Here is a 20,774-nt window from a genome sequence, read left to right on the forward strand (position 1 = left end):
TATATAACTTGTATATGTTACTTAACTTCTCAGAACCTCACATTTCTCTTCAATAAAACAAGGCTAAACATTTTACTTACAGAATTATTGTTAAAATTAAATGAATTAATGCATAAAAAGTACTTAAAGCAGATACTGTAAGTATGCAAGTAAAGCTACTTAAGTTTTAGCTATTATTGTAACGATTTTAATTGTTAATTATTGTTCTTATAGATAATGGATGATGTGTTTGAAGCTATCACCTAGCACAATTTTTGACTACCAAATGTAGTTTGAGGCTTTTGAGTGTTTTTCACCTAACCATTCTTCCCAAATGAATATTTTTCAGGGAAGCTAACCCCAGGAAATGTGACACAATTTACTGTATTGTTCCTTACCTCTATAATGTATGTTTATTCTAGCTGGTTCATCTCTTCCTTATATACAAGTTCCACAGAATGATTTTTTTCTAATAAGAATTAAGAAACCTTTGTTCTGATGATGAGCTTATTTAAATTTGGGTTTAATTTGATAGAAAATTAAGCTGTTTCCTTAATGGGGAATCTGGCCAATCACCATCCTCCACCCTCCCAGGGTAGAATTTTTTCCAGGAATTAAATAGCTCTATCTAGCAGGGTCTTCCTGCCTTTGGCAGTAGAGCAGTACAAAGGCCACATTGAGCATAGCTGCTGGGGAAACCCTTTTTCCTTCTCTAGCCTATAAATGCTGTTCTGTCTCTGTGAAAAGCCCTGACATCAGCTCTTGGAAAAATCCAAATACTTGTGTTAGAACAAGGCTGAAACACTTGCCTGGGCAGAGACTAATGGCTGAACTATAGTTCTAAGTTTACCAGATTGCCTCTCAGTATTGTTATGCTTTAAAAAACAAAACAAAAACTGTAAGTTTCAGACATAATCTAGAGAAATTAGGATAGAAAGGACAACTTAATAGCGCCTCCCATTCTTTGCTAGTTTCTTCTTATTTTTCTCTTTTTTCTAAAAATCTACCTTCAACATAATGTGAAATTCTTGCTTGAGGAGTGAGGGAGAGAAATAATATATCAATATTATAAACTTTATGCAGTGTTTTCCACATATTAGATGCTGCATAAGTATTTGATGTTTGAGACAAAATAAACTGTAAACAGACTGTACTTAACTTCCTTAGTGTTCAAATTAGATCATGATGTAAAACTCTCCAGTGGTTTTCCATTATATTATGAATAAACTCTAAGCCTGTTTCTGTGGCTCACATTCTTACATTAGCTGGCCCCTGTCTACTTCTGTGGATCTCATTTTAGCACTACTTTCTACTCTCTTGGTCATTTTCTATGCTTAAGCCACAGTGGACTTTGTATTTCTCAAATACATTAATCTGCTTATCCTTTGTGACTCTTGTACTAGCTGTTTCCTTTACCTGTAATTCTGTGGCCCACATCTTCCCATGGCTGGCTCCTTCATTTAAGTCTCAGCTTAAATGCCTCTAAGGTCTTTTTTGAATAAACTAAATTAATGTATTTAGTCAAATAATATCTTTTTTTAATAGCACTTACCACGATTTGAAATTCTTTGGTACAATTATTTTTTTGTGGAGTTTATCTTCCTCCTGTGGAATGTAAGCTGCTTGAGAGCAAGGACCTTATCTGTTCATTAACGTAACCTCCAGTGTCTTGAACCTCCTGGCATAGGTTGGTGTTTGTGTAACTTTGTATGTACTTGGCTGCCCGTAACGGAAAACACAAGTCAAACTGACTTAAGCAGTAACGCATTTACTGGCTCACATAAAAAAGAAATCTAGACGTAGGCTTCAGAGATTTTTGATTTAGGGACGTAACTATGTCAAGGGCTCAGATGCTTTCCATCTTTACACTATTGCCATCAAAATCATCATCATCCTAAACTAGTCCTTAAAGATGAATGCGAAGTAGCTGTTAAGGCTGCTTGCTTCTTCACTCAGGTTCGGTGGGAGGGAGAGAAAGAAGTTTCACATCATTCTCTCAAGAATAAGGAAATACTTTCATAGATGCCACCAGTGAACTTTGTTTCTACTTTTATTGGCTTTTTTGGAACCAATTGCTTACCCAAGAATGGAATTACTGTTAGGCCAAAAAGGCCCATCACTGTTGCTACAGATGGGGTTGGCTTGACCTGAGTCATCTGGACTCTGAGAGGAATAGTAGATAACTGAATAAAATCGGAGTTCTCTTAAAAGGAAGGCTGTGGTTTCTGGGGTAACTTATATCCTCTGTAGTTCTCAATAAAAATGTATGGAATGAGTGAATTCGTGTAGTAAAAATGTATTGAATTGTCAGGCGTATGCTCAGCACCATAATAGTTAAGTAGAATACAAAATCAAATAGAATGTGGTCCTTGCCTTCAAATAATTTAAAATCTAGTGAGAGAGCCAAATTAACGGAATATTAAAATTGTTTTAAAAATCAGTTGATTAAAATAATTTAATTTAAAAGATGAAAAAGAGAAAAGGGAAACAACAGATGAGACAAATAGCAAGATGATAGACTTAAATACATTAGTAATCACACTAAAGGTAAATGGTCCAAACACCCCAATTAAAATGTATAGACTATCAGATTAGATGAAACAGCAAAGCCCAACTGTATGCTACAAGAAACACACCTTAAAATTAAAAATACACATTGTTTAAAAGTAAAAGGATGGAAGAAGATGTGCCCTGCTAATCTACGTTAAAGGAAAACTAGACCACATTAATATCAGATAAAGGAGATTTAAGATTATAGAATATCAACAGGGATAAAAAAAAGTAATTTCGTACTGATAAAAGGGTCAATTTAAAAAGAAGACATATCTAGGCATGTATACACCTAATGACAAAACATCAAAATTCATGTAACAAAAGCTGACATAACTGAAAGGACAAATAGACAAATCTACAAACATTGTCAGTTATTTTAGTATCCGTTTTTCAGTAATTGATCAAAGTAGATAAAGTAAGCAAGGATATAGAGTACTTAAACAATACTGTTGACCAGCTTGATTTAATTACATTTTTGGAACATTCCAGCCAACAACCAAATACTTTTTTTTTTTTTCATGTTTGCAAGCAAACATGGGACATTTACCATGACAGACACAATTCTGGGCTGTGAAGTAAATTTCAATAAATTAAAAGGATTCAAGTCATACAAAGTATGTTTCCTGGTCACCATGGACTAAAATTAGAAATCAATAAAAGATCTCTGGAAAGTTTCCAAATATTGGAAAATAAATAACACAATTCTTAGTCAAAGTGGAAATAAAAAAGGAAATGGCCAAGTATTTTGTATTGGATGAAAATGAAAACACAACATATCAGAATTTGTTGGTTGCCATTAAAGCATTACATAAAAACTTATAGCATTAAACACCTATTAGAAAAGAGAGAAGGTCTAAAATCAATGACATCAACTTCTTTTTTTTTTTTTTTAAGACAGGGTCTTACTCTGTTGCCCAGGCTCAAGGGCAGTGGTTTGATCACTACAGCCTCAACCTCCTGGGCTCAGGCTGTCCCCACCTTATCCTCCCAAGTAGCTGGGACTACAGGTGTGCCCCACTAATTTTTTTTAGTAGAGATGGGGTCTCACTGTGTTGCCCAGACTGGTCTCAAACTCCTGGGTTCAAGCAATCCTCCTGCCTCGGCCTCCCAAAGTACTGGGATTTCAGGTGTGAGCCACCGTACCTGACCAATTTCATTTTAAGAAACTAGAAAAAGAAGAGCAAATTAAAACCAAAGCAAGCAGAAGAAAAAAAAAATAGAGATGAAAGCAGGAATCACTGAAGCAGAAAACAGGAAAACAGTAGCGAACATTAACCCCAAATCTGGTTCTTTTGAGAAAATTAATAAAATTATTAAACCTCTAGCCAGCTGATCAGGATGAAAAGAGAGAAGACACACATTACTAATATCATAAATGAAAGAGGTGACATCATTACAGATTCTTCAGGTATTAAAAAAAATAGGGGAGGCTGGGTGCTGTGGCTCATGCCTGTAATCCCAGCACTTTGGGAAGCCGAGGTGGGCAGATCACTTGAGGCAAGGAGTTCAAGACCAGCCTGGCCAACATGGTGAAACCCCATCTTTACTAAAAATACAAACATTAGCCGGCATTGTGGCGCGAACCTGTAATCCCAGCTACCTGGGAGGCTGAGGGATGAGAATCGCTTGAGCCCAGGAAGTGGAGGTTGCAATGAGCTGAGATGGTGCCACTACACACCATCCTGCCCAACAGAGCAAGACTCTAGCTCAAAAAAAAAAAAAAAAAAAAAAAAAAGATAAGGGAGCATTATGAATAGCTTTATGGCAATAAATTTAACAATTTAGATGGAATGTGGTTGGTAATTTTATAAATTCCAACAATATATATACAATATGTAAATATATATTACATATACATAAAACAGGAAAATACATAAAATATATATGCACTCTGTGTGTATGTATGTGTGTGTAATGACCGGGTAGGGTTTATCCCAGGAGTGCAAGATTGGTTCACCTTACAAAAATCAGGCAATGTAAGTAAATGGATGGTAAATGGTGGTAACTATGTTTCTCACTGTCTCAAAGGAGCGAAGCAAGAGAGAAGACTGGAATGAACCTGATGGAATTAGATTAGAATTAGAGATATCAGTATGAACTCATGCTGAGCTTAATATAGATACAGATATATGGATAGCTACAGAAAGAATTATAGATATGTTGTATTAGTCTCTTCTCACACTGCTAATGAAGACATATCCGAGACTGGGTAATTTATAAAGGAAAGAGGTTTAATTGACTCACAGTTCCACATGGCTTGGGAGGCCTCACAATCATGGCAGAAGGCAAATGAGGAGCAAAGTCATGTCTTACATGGTAGCAGGCAAGGAGAGCTCGTGCAGGGGAACTCCCCTTTGTATAACCATCAGATCTGGTGAGACTTATTCAATATCCCAAGAACAGCATGGGAAAAGACCCCCCCCCCCTCATGATTCAATTACCTCCCACCAGGTCCCTCCCGCACATGGGAATTATGGGAGCTACAATTCAAGATGAGATTTGGGTGGGGACACAGCCAAACCATATCATGTGTATGTATACCCCAGTTAGTATAACACATTGATTTCCCTGCTCTCTCTGCTGAGAGGGCCTAGAAGTGGTGACATCTCAGTAGCAGTGAGCGCACCCAGCTCCTGGATCTTGGTTACTAAATATCACTCTCCAATAAAATAGCTCCTTGGAGAAATGGTTGACTCTAAGGCTGCAGTAGGGAAAATGCAAGTTGAACCTAGAGTGCCTTATAGTGCCACAAACAAGAAAGTGCTCAAACAGAAGGGTGAGAGCATGTCAGTGGCATAAACTGGAAGAATTTGAGCAAGAGAATAAATAACGTAGTATTGGATTAGAACTCAAAGTCTAAAATAAACATACATGAGCCCATACTGATAAAAATGATTACATAAATACATGGGTGAGAAAACACAAATCTTCCTTACAGGAAAATTTCAAATAGTATACATAGATTCCTATTCCTCCAGGAGATGGAGCTTAATTCTCTCAGATGCTAGTGTGGATTGGGCTTAGTGACTTCTTCAAAGAAAAAAATATGGCAAGGGAAAAATAATAACTTTACAGGGAGACGTCGAGCAACCACTCCCTTAACCAAATGACCAAAGTTAACATTACTAGTGTTAAGTCATATTGGTGTCATATATCCTCTGATGGGTGACAAAAAGAGTACTTCACCCCTGTGGTATTCCAAAAATAGACCCACGTATATATGGAAAACTGATTTTCAAAAGTGCAAAAGGCAATTCAGTTTCAACAAACAGTGCTGGAACAATTGGATTTCAATTGGATATCACACTCTATATAAAAATTATTACAAAATATATTGTAGACCTAAAAGTAAAATAGAAAGTCACTCAGCTCTTAGAAGAAAATGTAGGGGTAAATCTTTGTGATTTGGGGTTAGGCAAAGATTTCTTAGGTATGATACCATAAACATGGGCAGTGACCTAATTTCCAAATAAAGTCCCACAGGTATGGAAGTTAAGACTTCAGCATGTCTTTGGAGATAACACAATTCAACCTGCAACAAATATAATGGTTCCCAATTAGGACTGCTTTCATGTTTAATACAGAGAAACTGAGACTCTCTATATGCGTTTAGTGCTTTTCACATACTACCTAAGAAATGCATCTTCCACATTTACATTTAGTCTTCCAATGTGTTGGTGTTGTCATTAACAAAATACAAATTCTCCTAAAAATATTATGAATTGTAGCTTTGGGCATTTATTCAGTTTGTGGATAGTATAATAATTGCTATTATGTATATCCCTGGGTTTTGTTTGTGTGTTTGTTTTCTACTTTCAACAGAAATAGGGAGAGAGTCTCTCTCACCGATTTTGTGCCACACTTTGTCACTTGGGCATTAAAATAATTTTACCCTGGCCCTTTGTCTTACAAGGTCTGTTGCCAAAACAAGCTTCTTCAGCTTCTGCTGCTGTTTCCATAAAGATTTGACATGAGTTCATGGGATTGATCTCGGGGACGAGTGTGTCCTCTCTTTTCTGTTTACCTAGTACCCACAGAAACTCCTGTCATTTCTAGTCCAAACTCCCACCTGGATTCCTTACTATAAATGAATTCATCCCAAGGAAGAAATCAAGGGGGAGTATAGAACTTGGGTTACAAGGATATTTGTTATAACATTCTTTATTATGCTGAAAAATTAGACCCAGCCTAAATATTTACAAAAGGGAACTTCTTAATTAAATAGCCATATCACAGGATACTTTGCAGTTATCAAGAATTATTTAGAACTATGTTTTTTAAATCTTTATCTGATTTGGAAGTTCAATATATAGAATTTGAATAAAAAACAAAGCAGCTCTGATATGTGGGAAGTCTAGAGCCCCATCTACACACTCCCGCTCTGTGAGGGACCTCTTTTAAACCTCTAGAATTTTATAGAGCACAGTTTAAAACCAGCACTGTAGTGAAATATTTAATATGTAAACATATGTTGATATTTTATGAGGTTAAAGTTATCAATATGTCCAGTATGCTTTAATTTTTATGAAAATAAATTTTAAACATTGTATACAGAAATCTATCTCTATTTTGGGAAAGAATGGGAATATATGCATAACAATGCTGGGTGTTGGGATTATGGGTGATTTTTGTTTACTATTTTGTCTTTAGTTTTTAAAAGTTTATACGTGTACTTCTTTGGACATAAAGAAAGTGAGACATTTCTTCATATTGAAAAGGCAGAGAGAACCATTGCTTTATAGGAAACTACAGTTTGGAAAAACGGCAGTCTCATTACTCAATCCCTTGAGAGAGGAATTATCTTGAAAATGTTATAAAAAATATTAGTAACAGATTTACTAGTGTCAGTGGTCTTGTGTGTTAAGTATATTAGGATAAGCCACATTTGTAACAGCTAACGGAGAAAACATAACTGAATGTCAGTGTTACACAGTGAACTTTGTAGAGCAGTGATTCCCAATTCTGAGATGTTGTAAGAGGAATGTCAGAATTCCTAAAACACTCATCCTCCAACCTTTCAAATTCAGTGCTGTGGTGAGCCATTGTTACTGATAAGGGTATATCCCACTTGTGATTTCTTTGTTTTGGGTCAAGAAAAGCTTTTGTAGAAGCCAGTGTAAAATGGCATGCATATAATTAATTTCCTCATCTTTTCCTCATAAAATCAGAGGTCCTTTTATCGATGGTGGTTTGAAAGTCTGGGGTATTCAGATTTGGCAGCAGAAAGTGTGTTTTTTGTGTGTGTGTGTGATAAACTAAGTGGATTGCTAATTCTGATTGAGGAATTCGTAATGTTTGACACCAGAACCAGAGCACTTGTGAAAAGAAGTCTCTTTAGTACAAAACCAAAAATTTAATTACAGCATTTGTTATAACTATAGCCAATAAAAGTATTTTTAATGAAAAAGAATTTCCGCAGAAGAAAATGCTTTCTATTAATGCAGAAGGTGTTATATAGAAGATTTAATTGTAATGATATTGGTTATGATCCGTTTTTTTAGTTTTATCTTTACCTGTATTTTATATTCGTGTAGCCTCTACATTTTACAAATTACCCATAATACATTTCTTATATAATTAAAAAAATTCTGAATACAAAACAGGAAATATGTTCAATCTTTATTCCATTAGAGTTCTACTTGGAAAGTATTAATATATAAGGTTTTTATTTCTCCATAAGAAATAGACCTATATAGTCAGGCACAGTGTCTCATGCCTGTAATCCCAGTGCTTTGGGAGGCTGAGGCTTGAGGATTGCTTGAGGCCAGGAGTTTGAGACCAACCTGGGCAACACAGCAAGACCTGGTCTCTACAAAAAAATTCTTAAAAAATTTAGCTGGGTGTGGTGGCATGCTCCTGTGGTCCTACCTACTTAGGAGGCTAAGGTGGGAGGATTCCCTTGAGCCCAGGAGTTGGAGGTTACAGTGACCTATGATTGTGCCACTGCACTCCAGCCTGAGTGAGAGCGTGAGACATTGTCTCCAAAAAAAAAAAAAAAAAAAAAGAAAGAAAGAAAAGAAAGATAAACAGATCTATGTCTAGTTAATTCGAGGAGATGGTACACATTTTTAGAGCACATGAGAACGAAGTTTATACTTTTCTGATTTTCTGGGTTTCCTTGATGATTTTTTGGCAAATCCTTGTCTGTTTAGCTGTCTGGCATATGTATGACTGTGGTTGGGCTTCTTTGTACTCAACCAATGAATGCATACCAACTGTAACACCTGAAGGTAGGATCATGAATAAATACTCTGTGATTTGGGGTTAGTATAGTTTTGGTTGTTTTCCCTTCTCCTGAGATTTCAGAAATAAAAGATTCCTATTCCTGTAATTTTTTTTGGCACACAGTAAGACATATTTGATACATAAGATAAGTCATTATAATTAACTTGTCGAATCACTTTTTCTTGCTGCGGAATGATATTTTTATGAATGCCTTAGGTTTTTTCAATAAAAAATGCAACCAAACTGCAAATGTACTGTGATTTAAAGTGGTAATGTCAGAATTTAAATTTTGAGTAGTACTCTTTTTTTAAATCATAGAATGCTCTATGTTTATTCAAAAAAGTAAAATATTATTAGACAGTATTTTTTATTTTAATTTTGCATTTAAATAAAGTTCTCAAGCTCAGACTGAAAAGTAAACACTGTATGTTGGAGCTTGTCTCAACGACACTTAAAAGCTAAGACTTTCTACTTTTTCAGACGTACATTTGTATCTTTTGGCAAATGTGTAGAAAGCAGCCTGTCCTAACAAATTTTGTTCACCTGTTCTCACTTCAGTTTATAGATTGTTAAACATTTAATCATAATATATTTTATATATAATATTTATGTGAAAAATGCCCATCCTTGATTAAGAGGATTTTTTTCTACTCTTATTTTTATTATTTTTACCAGTATATTCTGAAGTAGAGAAATGTGAAATGAGATGAAGATTTAAATTCCTAGCAAACAGAATCATGCATTGCCCCTGTTTTATAAGTAATGAGATCATTTTGTAGAGTCCAGTTTATTTGCATTTGTTAAATGACATTAATATCTCTTCCATAAGCATGAATTTGGTGGTTTGCATGGTGTTCACTGAGGTGAGGATACTTGTTTAAGTATTTTGAGGATCTCATACTTTCCTAGCAGTTCTTTTTACTTGGTTTTCTGAAGTGAATATAGTCTTTAAAAAAAAGTATAAGGTACTAGTAATCAGATACTCATGATCACAAACGAAAGTGGTGGAGAAACCTTTTAAGAAATATTCACAAAAGTGATAATTTTCCAGATTGTCAATGAGGAAATGAAAGTCTCTAATAAGCTGTCACATTAATTGTGAGCTACATTTCTCAGTCAGCAACAACTAATAGTCAATCTGTAATAGCTCCAGCAGAGGGAATGAAAGTAATTTAGAAAAAAGTTTACTATTTGATTTGTCAAAGTGTGTCCAGGAAGTAAGAGAGCCTAACCAAGGGGCTGTTGTGCATGTAAGCTCTTCAGTAAAAGTGGTGGTGTACTAAGCTATATTTAAGAAGGTAATTTGAGATTTTATATTACATGCTAGTGAATCATTTTTGGATTTTGCACCAGAACTGAGCTCTTTGGTCCCTGCCTGTCTGTGGTTTGTGTTGCAAGGTCCAGAGGCTTAAAACAAAGAACACCATGGGAAATTCTCCATGAGTCATTCTGTCAGCTGTAGCTTCTGTTTTATAGTCCTTCGGATATAACTAGTGTTTTAATGCCAGCTCTCCTAGCCACTTTTCATGCTTTGGTTCTATATGCTAATAAAAAAGTATGGCAGTATGGCTATTGTAGATAACGTTCAGACTTTTTTTTCTCCCAATTCCACAATTTTTAGTTCTTCTAATGGCTCTAAGCTAGACCAATTATAAATTGTAACTGGTGAAAAGATTTATGACTGTTTATTTTGTTGTTGTTGCGAGGTAAGCGAGTGGTCACTTAATACTTTTGGTTCTGTGAATCTTACTGTCCAGAGAACTAAAGATTGAATTAGCAGTTCAGCTGGAGTCAGCACTATGTGCTAAATCCCTATACTTAAGAGCTCTTATGTATTGCAGACAAATGTCCTCTTAGCTGTTTTGTTATTTTGTGAAAAATAATAATAATAGAGCAAGGCAGTTTAGATTCATATCAGTTTCAAATTTTAAGTACCGTGTTTTAAGCCATTCTAATTGTTTTGTAGAAACAGATAAATTAAAAACTTGATTTAAATCCAGCCCACAGGATGCCTTAATCACCTTTGATATTTTAAAGGAGATGAGGAAATAATGGACTTTTTTGCTAGTAAGTGGCAGGTATGGTCAACACAATTTCACTACATTTGAAAAAAATCACTTTCCCTGCTTGCCAGGAAAATTTAAAGTGCAGATTGTAACCTGATCTTTTTTCTTACAGTGTAACGTCTGAGAAGTTCAAGTATTGACATGAATTTTCTATGATACCACTTGGTAAATTAAATCTGTGGTTTCATCACTGGCTTTGAATTATATATTTCTATGTATTTTACTTAGCTAAAAACTTATTTGAATATTTAGTCTTTAAATTTATTTTTTCTTTTCTCCTTATTTGAATACATATCACTAACATTCAGATTTTATTTTTGTTTTTCTTAATAGTAAATACATAAGTGGTTACTGCTTGCTAGGCAATGCTTCTTATTTTCTAATTTAATCCCCAAAACAAATTTGTGAGGTATAGGTAGATGTATTAGTAATTATGTTTTAGAGGAGATGCTTAAAGAGGTTAAGCAACTTGTTCAAGTTCAAATACCTGTTAAATTATGAAACTAGAATATTAACCCAGTTACATTTGTTTCTGAGGAGTCTTTTGCCCCCAAGGCCTTGAAATTTTAGGGAATTTTCATTTATAGCAATCAATAATACTATTCCTATCCCACCCTGTCCATTTCTGATTTTCAATAGTATAGTTTCTGCACTGATATTTACATCGTCTTACGATGGTTGAGCCTTAAAATTACCTGAATTGTTGTCTGATTTGCAGTTCTTTGTCTAGTAACTCTTCTCACTGGAGTGGGTTCCAATAAAATGGTGCTGTATTTCACTCATTTCAAGTTGCAGTGTTTTTTCCTCCTCATTTTAACATCACTAAAATCAGAGTGTATCTACTAATGGAATTCTTGATAATTCTAAATTTAATAGGTAACATTGTTTGACTGCTAATAAAATCTTAACCACTATCCAATGTAAGAAAAATTTGTTTAACCATCTCCCCTTCATTTCAACCATTCCTTATTAAGAAGAACCAACTACAGTCTCAAATGCTCCTTTATAACTAAACCCAGGGAAGACGTATCTAACACCCTAGAGGAGAGAGAAAAGGGTATGAATTAAGGTTTGAGTGTGATATCAGCATTTCTTCTCATATGGCTTCAGAACACTTCTCACTGAAGTATTGTCAAAAGGCTCTTTATGCACTGAAATCAATAAAAGAAAAAACAATTTCTAGCAGGCTATTTATTATAAGCAAATATGTGATGACACAAAACTTTCTGGTCCTTTGCAATTTTTTAAGTCCAAAAGAAATTCTTTTTAACAGTATTAAAGGACTATTCCAGTTATAAAATTGTGTGTTTGTGTATGCTTATTAGAATAATTAAACTTGGTTAAAATGTAAGTCTTACTCTAGTATACATTATTTATTGGGTAAGTGTTATTTAACTACCAAATCACATTTCCCTCTACACTGTAATAACACATTGGGAAGGGCCACCTAGGGCTTTAAATTTAGAACTCAGAATTTAACAAGGAAAAGGTATTCTGAGTTGAGTGAATAAATGTATTCTGAACATTTAAGGCCTTTGGTTAAGATTTCTAAAATGTAGCTGTGCTTAATATACAAAATCAAAAGTAAAGGCAGGCCAGGCGCAGTGGCTCACACCTGTAATCCCAGCACTTTGGGAGGCCAAGGCAGGCTGATCACTTGAGGTCGGGAGTTCGAGATCAGCCTGGCCAACATGGCGAAACCCCGTCTCTACTAAAAATACAAAAATTAGCTGGGCATGGTGGCACGCAGCTGTAACCCCAGCTACTCGGGAGGCTGAGGCAGGAGAAGTGTTTGAACCCGGGAGGTGGAGGTTACAGTGAGCTGAGATTTCACCACTGCACTCCAGCCTGGGTGACAAAGCGAGACTTAGTCGAAAAAAGAAAAGGAAAAAAAAAAAAAGGCATCTAGCCACCATATCCCAGTGATTCAAATTCCTGATAATTCTTTGCTTTATTAATCTTCGTTCTTCATTTTGGAATTTGACTTTTTTGCTATCTATTAATAGAAAAACACACACACACACATATAAGTAAACACAGTATATTCATTGTTGACCAAGTGTCCAAGTTATCAATATGATATTTTCAAAAACCAGGCACAGTTTCATTAGGCACCTGTAACATTATGTCATAATCACATACAGCTGTTCTACATAAATATCTATCCAAAAGATATTGTCATGATTTCATGATTAGACTACACAGTGGACAGGGACTTTAAAATATAGGAGTTTTGTTCACCAGAATGTATTTCATCAGACTAATGGTTGAACTGATTGTTGCTTATGACCTGGCCACTTTTTAGCTTTCAGACCTGCCTTTCTGTAGCAGTTGATAGTATGGATTATCTGATCTTCCTTCCCTTCTGGGACAGGCTTTTCTCTTTTCTAATTCGTTTTCTTAATCTCCTACCTCCATTCTCAATCATGCAGATGCTAGTTTCTCCCCCATATTTGAGCCTGAGCATTTTTTCAAGTTTCCTTGGTGTTTTACATTTCAGTGACCATCAGTAGGTTGATAACTCAAATCTGCAACTTTAGCCCCAGGCTTTCTTTGAGGTTCTAGCTTTCTATTTCCAGCTCTCTGATTACATCTGTCTCAATATTCAGCATATGGTAGGGATTTTGCAAAACTATGGGATTATCTTGGTGATTTTCCTAGCTGAAGCAGAGAGAACTAATGAAATAGCCAAGAAGATTCTTGACATTGTTACTTATGCATATAAGCATATATATACACACACATGTACACATATATTTATTTGCTTTAGCAGATACTTTAAAGTAGAATTCAATGATTAGAGAAAAAATTATGATTTTAATATTATTTGAAACGTTCTTAATCTTACTTTATTGAATGTAGTAAGTAGATTATGATAAGCAAGTTGGACTGTGGGCGTGGTCCTTGTTCATTTTCTCACTCCGTTTTTGTCCCCATTTTTCCTCTCCTTTTTCATTACCTTGTAAGAGAAAATAGCTCAGGAAACTGGTTTACAATCAGTAGTCTGGGAACTTCCGGGATTCTTTACCAGCATCCCCCTGGATGTTGCAGTCCCTGACGCAAGCAGCATTGTTTTAGGGTAGGAGTTTTTATAATGGCTGTGAGGTCGAGTGCCTAAGGTTGATAAATGGCAGTTGTTATCCTTTGCAGAAACTCAGTTGGAATCCTTTCTGTCAACTTGTATGTTCATCTGTAAATTAAGAAACATGTTCCCATTCCCTCCCTCTCCTACCTCAACAATTATGGACAGACTGCTTAGGAACTCCTATTTCTGAAGATTTCATGGTCTTTTGTAAAGTCAGTTTGTTCTCTAGAGCAGTGTCATCTTGTCCCAGAACCCCCTTTACTTACTACCACTACTTCTTTGTAAGTTAACATGCTATCACTGATTAGGAAAGGTTTTAGATTCTTAGTCTTTTTCTATGGATCAATTTTGGTTTAAATAGGTGTCGAAGGGAATTGTAAGTCAGCTTGTATTTTGGAGGTTTTGTTTCTACCTCCATGCCAAATGAAATGTAGTCATTGAAGTATCATTGTATTATGTTTATTTCTGTCTTTACTAATAGGCTTTTTTAAAACCCTAGTTTTACTGATGTTCTTAATAAAGTGCGGTTCCTATTACTAAATAATCTTTACATAAAATGCCATAGGTTGAAATAATTTAAAAGACAGAAATCAAAATGTGGGATGATATTTGAGAAGACTTAGATTAGCATTTATATATAGCATCAAACGCTTATCAAGAAGCTTCCGGCAGTATTCATTTAAAAGAGAGAGAACCAGGAGGAAATGCTGTAGTTCTTTCAGCTTATAGGACCCCCCCAGAAAAACAAAACAGGAAAGTGCCCTTTGTTTTCTACTTTTGGAAGGTATTTTTTGTAACCGATAATTACTTTAATGTTAATTTTTTTCTAGATAATCTGTTATTAAATCTAAACCTAATAATTGAGGATCACGATGACATAGATCAATAGTGCAGTAATCAACACCCAGATATTTTGGGAAGTAGTGTGAAGTGATGGGAAGGAAGGAACTTTCCCTTCTAGGAAAACAGTGAGAATAATATTTTAGTGGCAAAATATTTCTTTTTGTCTTGATTTTTAAAAATCTATAAAATGGAAAGTATATCTCTTCATAGAGATTTCTTTTTTTCAAGATTAAACGAGATAATACATGTGGAAATAATGCATAGCATTTGGTAAGCCCTTTATAAATTTAGCAATTGCTCTTATTATTGGGATTTTTAAAAAGAAAAGCTACATTCTAGGACAGCTGATGGTAAATGCACTGGCAATTTAAGATTTAACAAAGTAGTTAAGATACTTAAACATGGCGTTCAACTTCTTATTCCTCCAGCTTATTGATTCTTGCTATTGGAAAGTTACCATAAGATTTAAATCTCTTATTCTGGTTCAGTAGGATGAATAAATTTAGTAACAAAATCTTATAAGTAAAATAACTACATCTATCCTTATTTTTTCTTTGTTTCAGGTTTCCCCTCAAAAAACCTATAAGGTAAGTTTGCTCAATTACACTTCATACTCAAGTTTAGGTTATATTTTAATTATAAGCATCCCTTTGAAATTATGGTGGATTTTTGTGGTTTTTGAGAATGTGTATTCAAGTAATTCAAAATTTCAAAATGTTTTACAAATTTAAAATATAAAAGATGTTACTTTTTCTGGAAGACAGCATTGTTTTGATAATACTTCTAATATAAGCATTTAAAAATTTTGTTCAAAAGGATATTTAAGGTCACACTGAAGAGACTTAATTTTGAAGTCTATTTGTGACTGTTTTGAATTATGAGTAGCTTAGGAGGTGAAAATAGAATGCTAGTTTTTGATGTGTTTTATCACTTGTGTGACTATAATTGCCTTTAGTTAATGTACTTTGGTACTAGTTTAGTCTTAATTACTTTATTTTTTATTTTATTTTATTTTATTTTTTGAGATGGGATCTCACTCTGTTGCCCACGCTGGAGTGCAGTGGCGCGATCTCAGCTCACTGCAAGCACCGCCTCCCAGGTTCACACCATTCTCCTGCCTCAGCCTCCCGAGTAGCTGGGACTACAGGCGCCCGCCACCACGCCTGGCTAATTTTTTGTATTTTTAGTAGAGACGGAGTTTCACTGTGTTAGCCAGGATGGCCTGGATCTCCTGACCTCGTGATTCGCCCGCCTCAGCCTCCGAAAGTGCTGGGATTACAGGCGTAAGCCACTGCACCCAGCCTAGTCTTAATTACTTTAAGACAGTGAAGAAAAAAATCCAAAATGTTAAAATGTATCTATGCCTATATCCATGTCTATATATTTATTCATTTCCAGGTCTTAAATGCCTCTTCCTCAGTATTTTTGCTTTCAGCATTTCTTCTGTTATCTTATCATAAATATTATTTAAAATGTAGGTAGTATGTCATTCCTAATTATTATATTTTATCATTTTTAGTGTCAGCATAGTCCAGGATCCAATGCTAACCTTGGCATTTCAGTGAATATGTGTATGTGTACATATGTATTATTGTTATGGTCTTGTCACCCAACCATTATCTGATCAGTGTTATTGGCTAAGCCATAGAAGTAATCATAATAATAATGTCATTGGTCCTTAAAGTGGTTGGCTAAGACTTCTGTGGCTAGAACTACATCAGCAGGCTTAAAATGAGGCTTGCCTAAGGCTGCTTTTTAAATTTTAAACCGTTCTCATGCATGCTCTATTTATGCAGTGATTTTGAACTTGATCATAGTATATGTAGAGTTGGAGAATGGGTTTAATTCCTTTTAGGCACTGTGGTTTTTTTTGTCTGTTAAATGGAAATGATAGTATTGACCTGTGAAAACCATACAAAAAAAATGTAAGCAGTTACTTCTAAGAATAAAAGAGACTTTAATGCTGAATACTATTTTTAATTATTTTAAGCAGTTTTTATAATCAAGTAAATAGACTGTGTATAACCAAAACTTATTGAAAAATGTAAATTAGAGAGGCTTATGGTGCTGTGTAAAGTAAACTGATTTCCTGGTTTCTCTTGTAAGATCCACTTTTGGAATTTTAAATTTTTTATTCTAATGATTTTCTTGCACTAAGCATTTGATTACTTTGCTTTAATTTAGGCATGGAAGTATTTTGAACCGAGAGTCACCAACAGATAAGAAGCAGAAAGTTGAGCGCATTGCATCACATGATTTTGACCCCACAGGTAAAACACTATTCATTCTTTCAAAGAGTATTGAGAGTAGTGAAGTTCAGAATAATAGAGCTTAAGCTACCCGAATCACTCAGGAATAGTTGTTTGATCTGTTTTAGGACTCTCACATTCCTCCAATTATATCATAATAAAGCCTTTGCATTTAGCAGGAATGCAAGCATTTTTAACTTCCAACACTGTACATTCCACTACAGAAGTATCATTGTAGAGTATATTGTATCTTTAAATAGTGATAATAATAGAAATGGTTATATAATAATTGGAGATTTGGTCAGATCAAGAACTCAGTGTTAAGTTGAATCATGGTATAAGCAGTAATATGTCATAAAACCAAGGCTCTAACAACTCGACACTTGTGTAGTCATCTAAAAATTCAATTGTGATTATGGTGAATTGGAGTTTTAGATAAATCAGTTTCACAAATTAATGATGGTCTCATTTTAGAGTAAACAAATGAATAGAAATCCCTTTCTCTTCAGTCAAAAAGTATTCTGAACTTAAAGAGCTGTCTTTCAACCTAAGCAGTGTCGATCTTTCCTGGGGTTGTCACCTTAACAGACTTTCAGATTGATCTCCTTTTAAAACATCTAGGCTTTTTCCTTTTGCTTTCTCCTTGTAAGCTTACTCCATATTTGATTCATAGAAAGTGCTTGGTAATCTTGCTTTTTTCATTTGAAACTGATATATATTTTTTGTGCACATACTATTTTATTCAGTTGCATGTCCCTTTGACAAGAGACGAAGTAAATCCCGCTATCTCAGATACATAAAAATAATGTATCTATTTTTAGGTATTTTTACTTAGAAATATAATTTTAAATATTTAATAGAGAATAGTATGTTTTATTTATCTAAGACATTTCATACTTTATTAGTATAAACTCCTTTATTTTGAAAAAAATATTATAAATATTATCTAGGAAGCACATAGATAATCATTTTCTGCATTTTGGGTAGTAGGTAAAATGAAATTCCAATCATCAATTTAGGAGGCTTTGGTGGTGGGACTATGTATTATGTCACTTACAGATCTCCATGAAGAGAGAATTTTCCATTCTGATGCCTAATTTTGTAGTCATGGGGCTCAGAGGCTTTCATTTACATGATTAGGTATTGTCTTGCCAATAAGGTCAAAAGTTTCTGCCCTATGTTCAGAAAAATATAATCTTGTTAGGTTTATTTTGTATCTACATCTGTGCTGTGCCCATCTCCAAAGACAGATTTAAGCAAAGATGTATACAATGCTTCATAATGAGATCATTATAGCTTTTAGTGCTTTTGTCATCTCTACAATTATCAGGTGATATATTTTGTATACTATTCATGTGTTGTTTTGTTTGAACATATTTTTATTGCACTGTCTTTTCTTCGATAAATCTTTAAAATATGTCATTACCTGTGCTGTTTGTGACTATTCTAAGTGCTGTCATCTGTTATGTTCATACTTTGTGTTTGCACTATTTAACTTGATCATGATTCATTCTTTTTTCCCCATGAATTTTTCCCCTTACATTGTCTCCATATTTTCTATATCTCTCTCCTTTTCTCCCGCTCTTGTGCAGATAGCTCCTCCAAGAAGACAAAGTCTAGTTCAGAGGAGAGTAGATCCGAGATATATGGTAAGCTAATGTAGCTAATTCAGCCTTGCCCTTTGGAGCTTGCTTCATGGTGTTCCTTTTCTGTTCTTTTTTTCCTTTCTTTCTTTCTTTTTAAATAACTGCAGCCTTTCTTGTGTCTGCTGTGCATGGCATGATCTACTGCAGGGAAAGGGAGCCTGGGGTTTTAACGTGGCTGTGATGTGGAAGCTTAAGGTTGCTAGAAACTAACATTGTAGATTAAGAGTAGGCCACATTGCCCATCTTCTCCCGTCTTGTTTATGGTAGGAAGGTGATTATCTCTAATATGTTTGGGTCAGGTTCCTCCAAATAACATGAATGGGCTTTGAATTCTTGTCATCTTCTTCCCACATCTCATTTGCAGGGTTTGGATTATGAAGAATTTGAGGAATTAAGTCTTTTCCTCTAAGTATAATACTGGTGTAATTTAGACGTATTAGCAGTTCTTTGGAATTTTTATTTCATTTTTTGTTTGTTTATTTTTAATTGCCTCGTCATGTGGAAAAGTCATTCTTGTATAATTTATCCACGATGGCAAAAATACGTAAGTATTTTATCTTCATAGCTTGAAGAATTTGTGCCTTTGAGAAGTTTCTCTGAAGCTTAATCGGAATGGGAAAATTTCAGAATGGTACCTTTTAAATAATCTTAACAAAGAGCAAGTTTAACCTGAGTGGTCAACTTTTGCAGCAGATGATTGAAATGCTAATATTTCTAGACTGTGTCCTGTCTTCCAAAGATACAATAACCATGTTTGTGAAGTTCATACCTATTTTTCCTTTTCCTTTGCAGTTTTATTTGCCCTCTTTCCTTCTTTTGGAGTCTGATTAGGGTTTTGTTTTGGGGTTTTTTTTTTTTTTGGTTTTTGGTTTTTTGAGAAAAGTGAATAGGAGAGGAATTACCTGGAGCTAAGATTTTAAAAATAATTTCTGAAAGACTGATAAATTATTTCTTTCTTTAGGAAGATTCCAAATTTGGCCTCAAAGGGAAATCAGGTCATCTTTAATAGAGCCACAAATCTATAGAGCAGAAGCTCCCCCAGGTGTAGATAGATGTTTCCTAGCTTGATATATAGGAGAGGAAAAAATACAGGAATTGCCCTCCCCTTTTTAAGACATTTGATAATTCACATCTGCTGGCACTTGAGCCCATATCAGATACTTTTTAGTATTATGAAAGCTCAGTGTTTGGTTCTAAACCAGTTAATTCTTCTATGTTAGATATATACACATAGTTCTTTACTTGGGTTTTTGTGACCAGTGCTTTTTCTGTGTATACCTTTTACAGTAGTTCAGCAGTAAATGTATACTGTGCCTTGTGACACATCAAGTTTACGCTTTTTCTTCCTTCCAGAGTATTTTGGCTACTGATAAGTAAGAACTACCTAATTCCTGGAGACTATATTTCTGTTCTATATAAAGAGCTTTCTATAGTTTATCCTCTCCTTAGGAACATGAACATTATCTTTATAGCTCTATTCTTTTTCGGTAGCCTTTGCAGTGTTCTATTTCATCTTCCTCTCCATTTTCCTAGATCTGCGATGTGTATTTAGAAGCTTGTTGTATGCTTTGGATGAAGACTAACAATTTAGGAACCTCTGACTAGAAATACTATACTAATATTTTTCTTAGCAGTGATAGAAACATTAATACTAGTTCAGGCATGCCATTGGCTTGGTAGTGATAGAAACATTTTAAGTGGTAATTGGGAAGTAAGGTGTGGCTTCTCTGTGTGTTTGTTTTTTGAGAACCCTTGAAATACCTTTTTTGGAAGGAACTGAGTCCACAAGTCCTCAAAAAGCACTCATCGGAGGGATGAGTTGATTAGAACAGAATTAGCATGCTAACGTAAATCTCTTTGACATTACAAATATTTTATCACCTGTGTGAATAGACGTCTTTAGATTACGTACCGTTAGCATAGATGAAAAAGTCTCTCTGGGGATTCAGAAAAGCTTGAAACTACTGAGTAGAATCATAGCAACTGGTGACATTCTGCTTTAGTGTAGGGTCTTATTATAAGCCCACTTCAAACTTTAGAGATTATACATTGCTTTCTCGGGGTAAAATTCATTAGCTGAGTACTTAACAAAAATGCTAGTTACTCACATATTATTTACTTTAAACTT

The 20,774-nt window shown here is 34.7% G+C and overlaps 1 protein-coding gene across 8 annotated transcripts in view; it reads left to right on the forward strand.

Moving 5' to 3' along the window:
* ARHGEF12 (Rho guanine nucleotide exchange factor 12) overlaps positions 1 to 20,774 on the forward strand; it is a 152,754-nt gene that overhangs the window by 54,543 nt on the left and 77,437 nt on the right. For 5 of the 8 annotated variants that reach the window (XM_016922155.4, XM_016922158.4, XM_063784576.1 and 2 more), the window contains exons 2-4: positions 15,315 to 15,338; positions 16,936 to 17,021; positions 18,593 to 18,649. In XM_016922155.4, coding sequence (XP_016777644.1) covers positions 15,315 to 15,338; positions 16,936 to 17,021; positions 18,593 to 18,649 — 167 coding nt within the window. The remainder of the gene's footprint in view (positions 1 to 15,314; positions 15,339 to 16,935; positions 17,022 to 18,592; positions 18,650 to 20,774) is intronic. The other 3 variants (XM_016922157.4, XM_054662782.2, XM_063784575.1) reach the window with 1 other exon arrangement.

Source organism: Pan troglodytes, chromosome 9 (genome assembly GCF_028858775.2).
Source record: "Pan troglodytes isolate AG18354 chromosome 9, NHGRI_mPanTro3-v2.0_pri, whole genome shotgun sequence".
NCBI lineage: Eukaryota > Metazoa > Chordata > Mammalia > Primates > Hominidae > Pan > Pan troglodytes.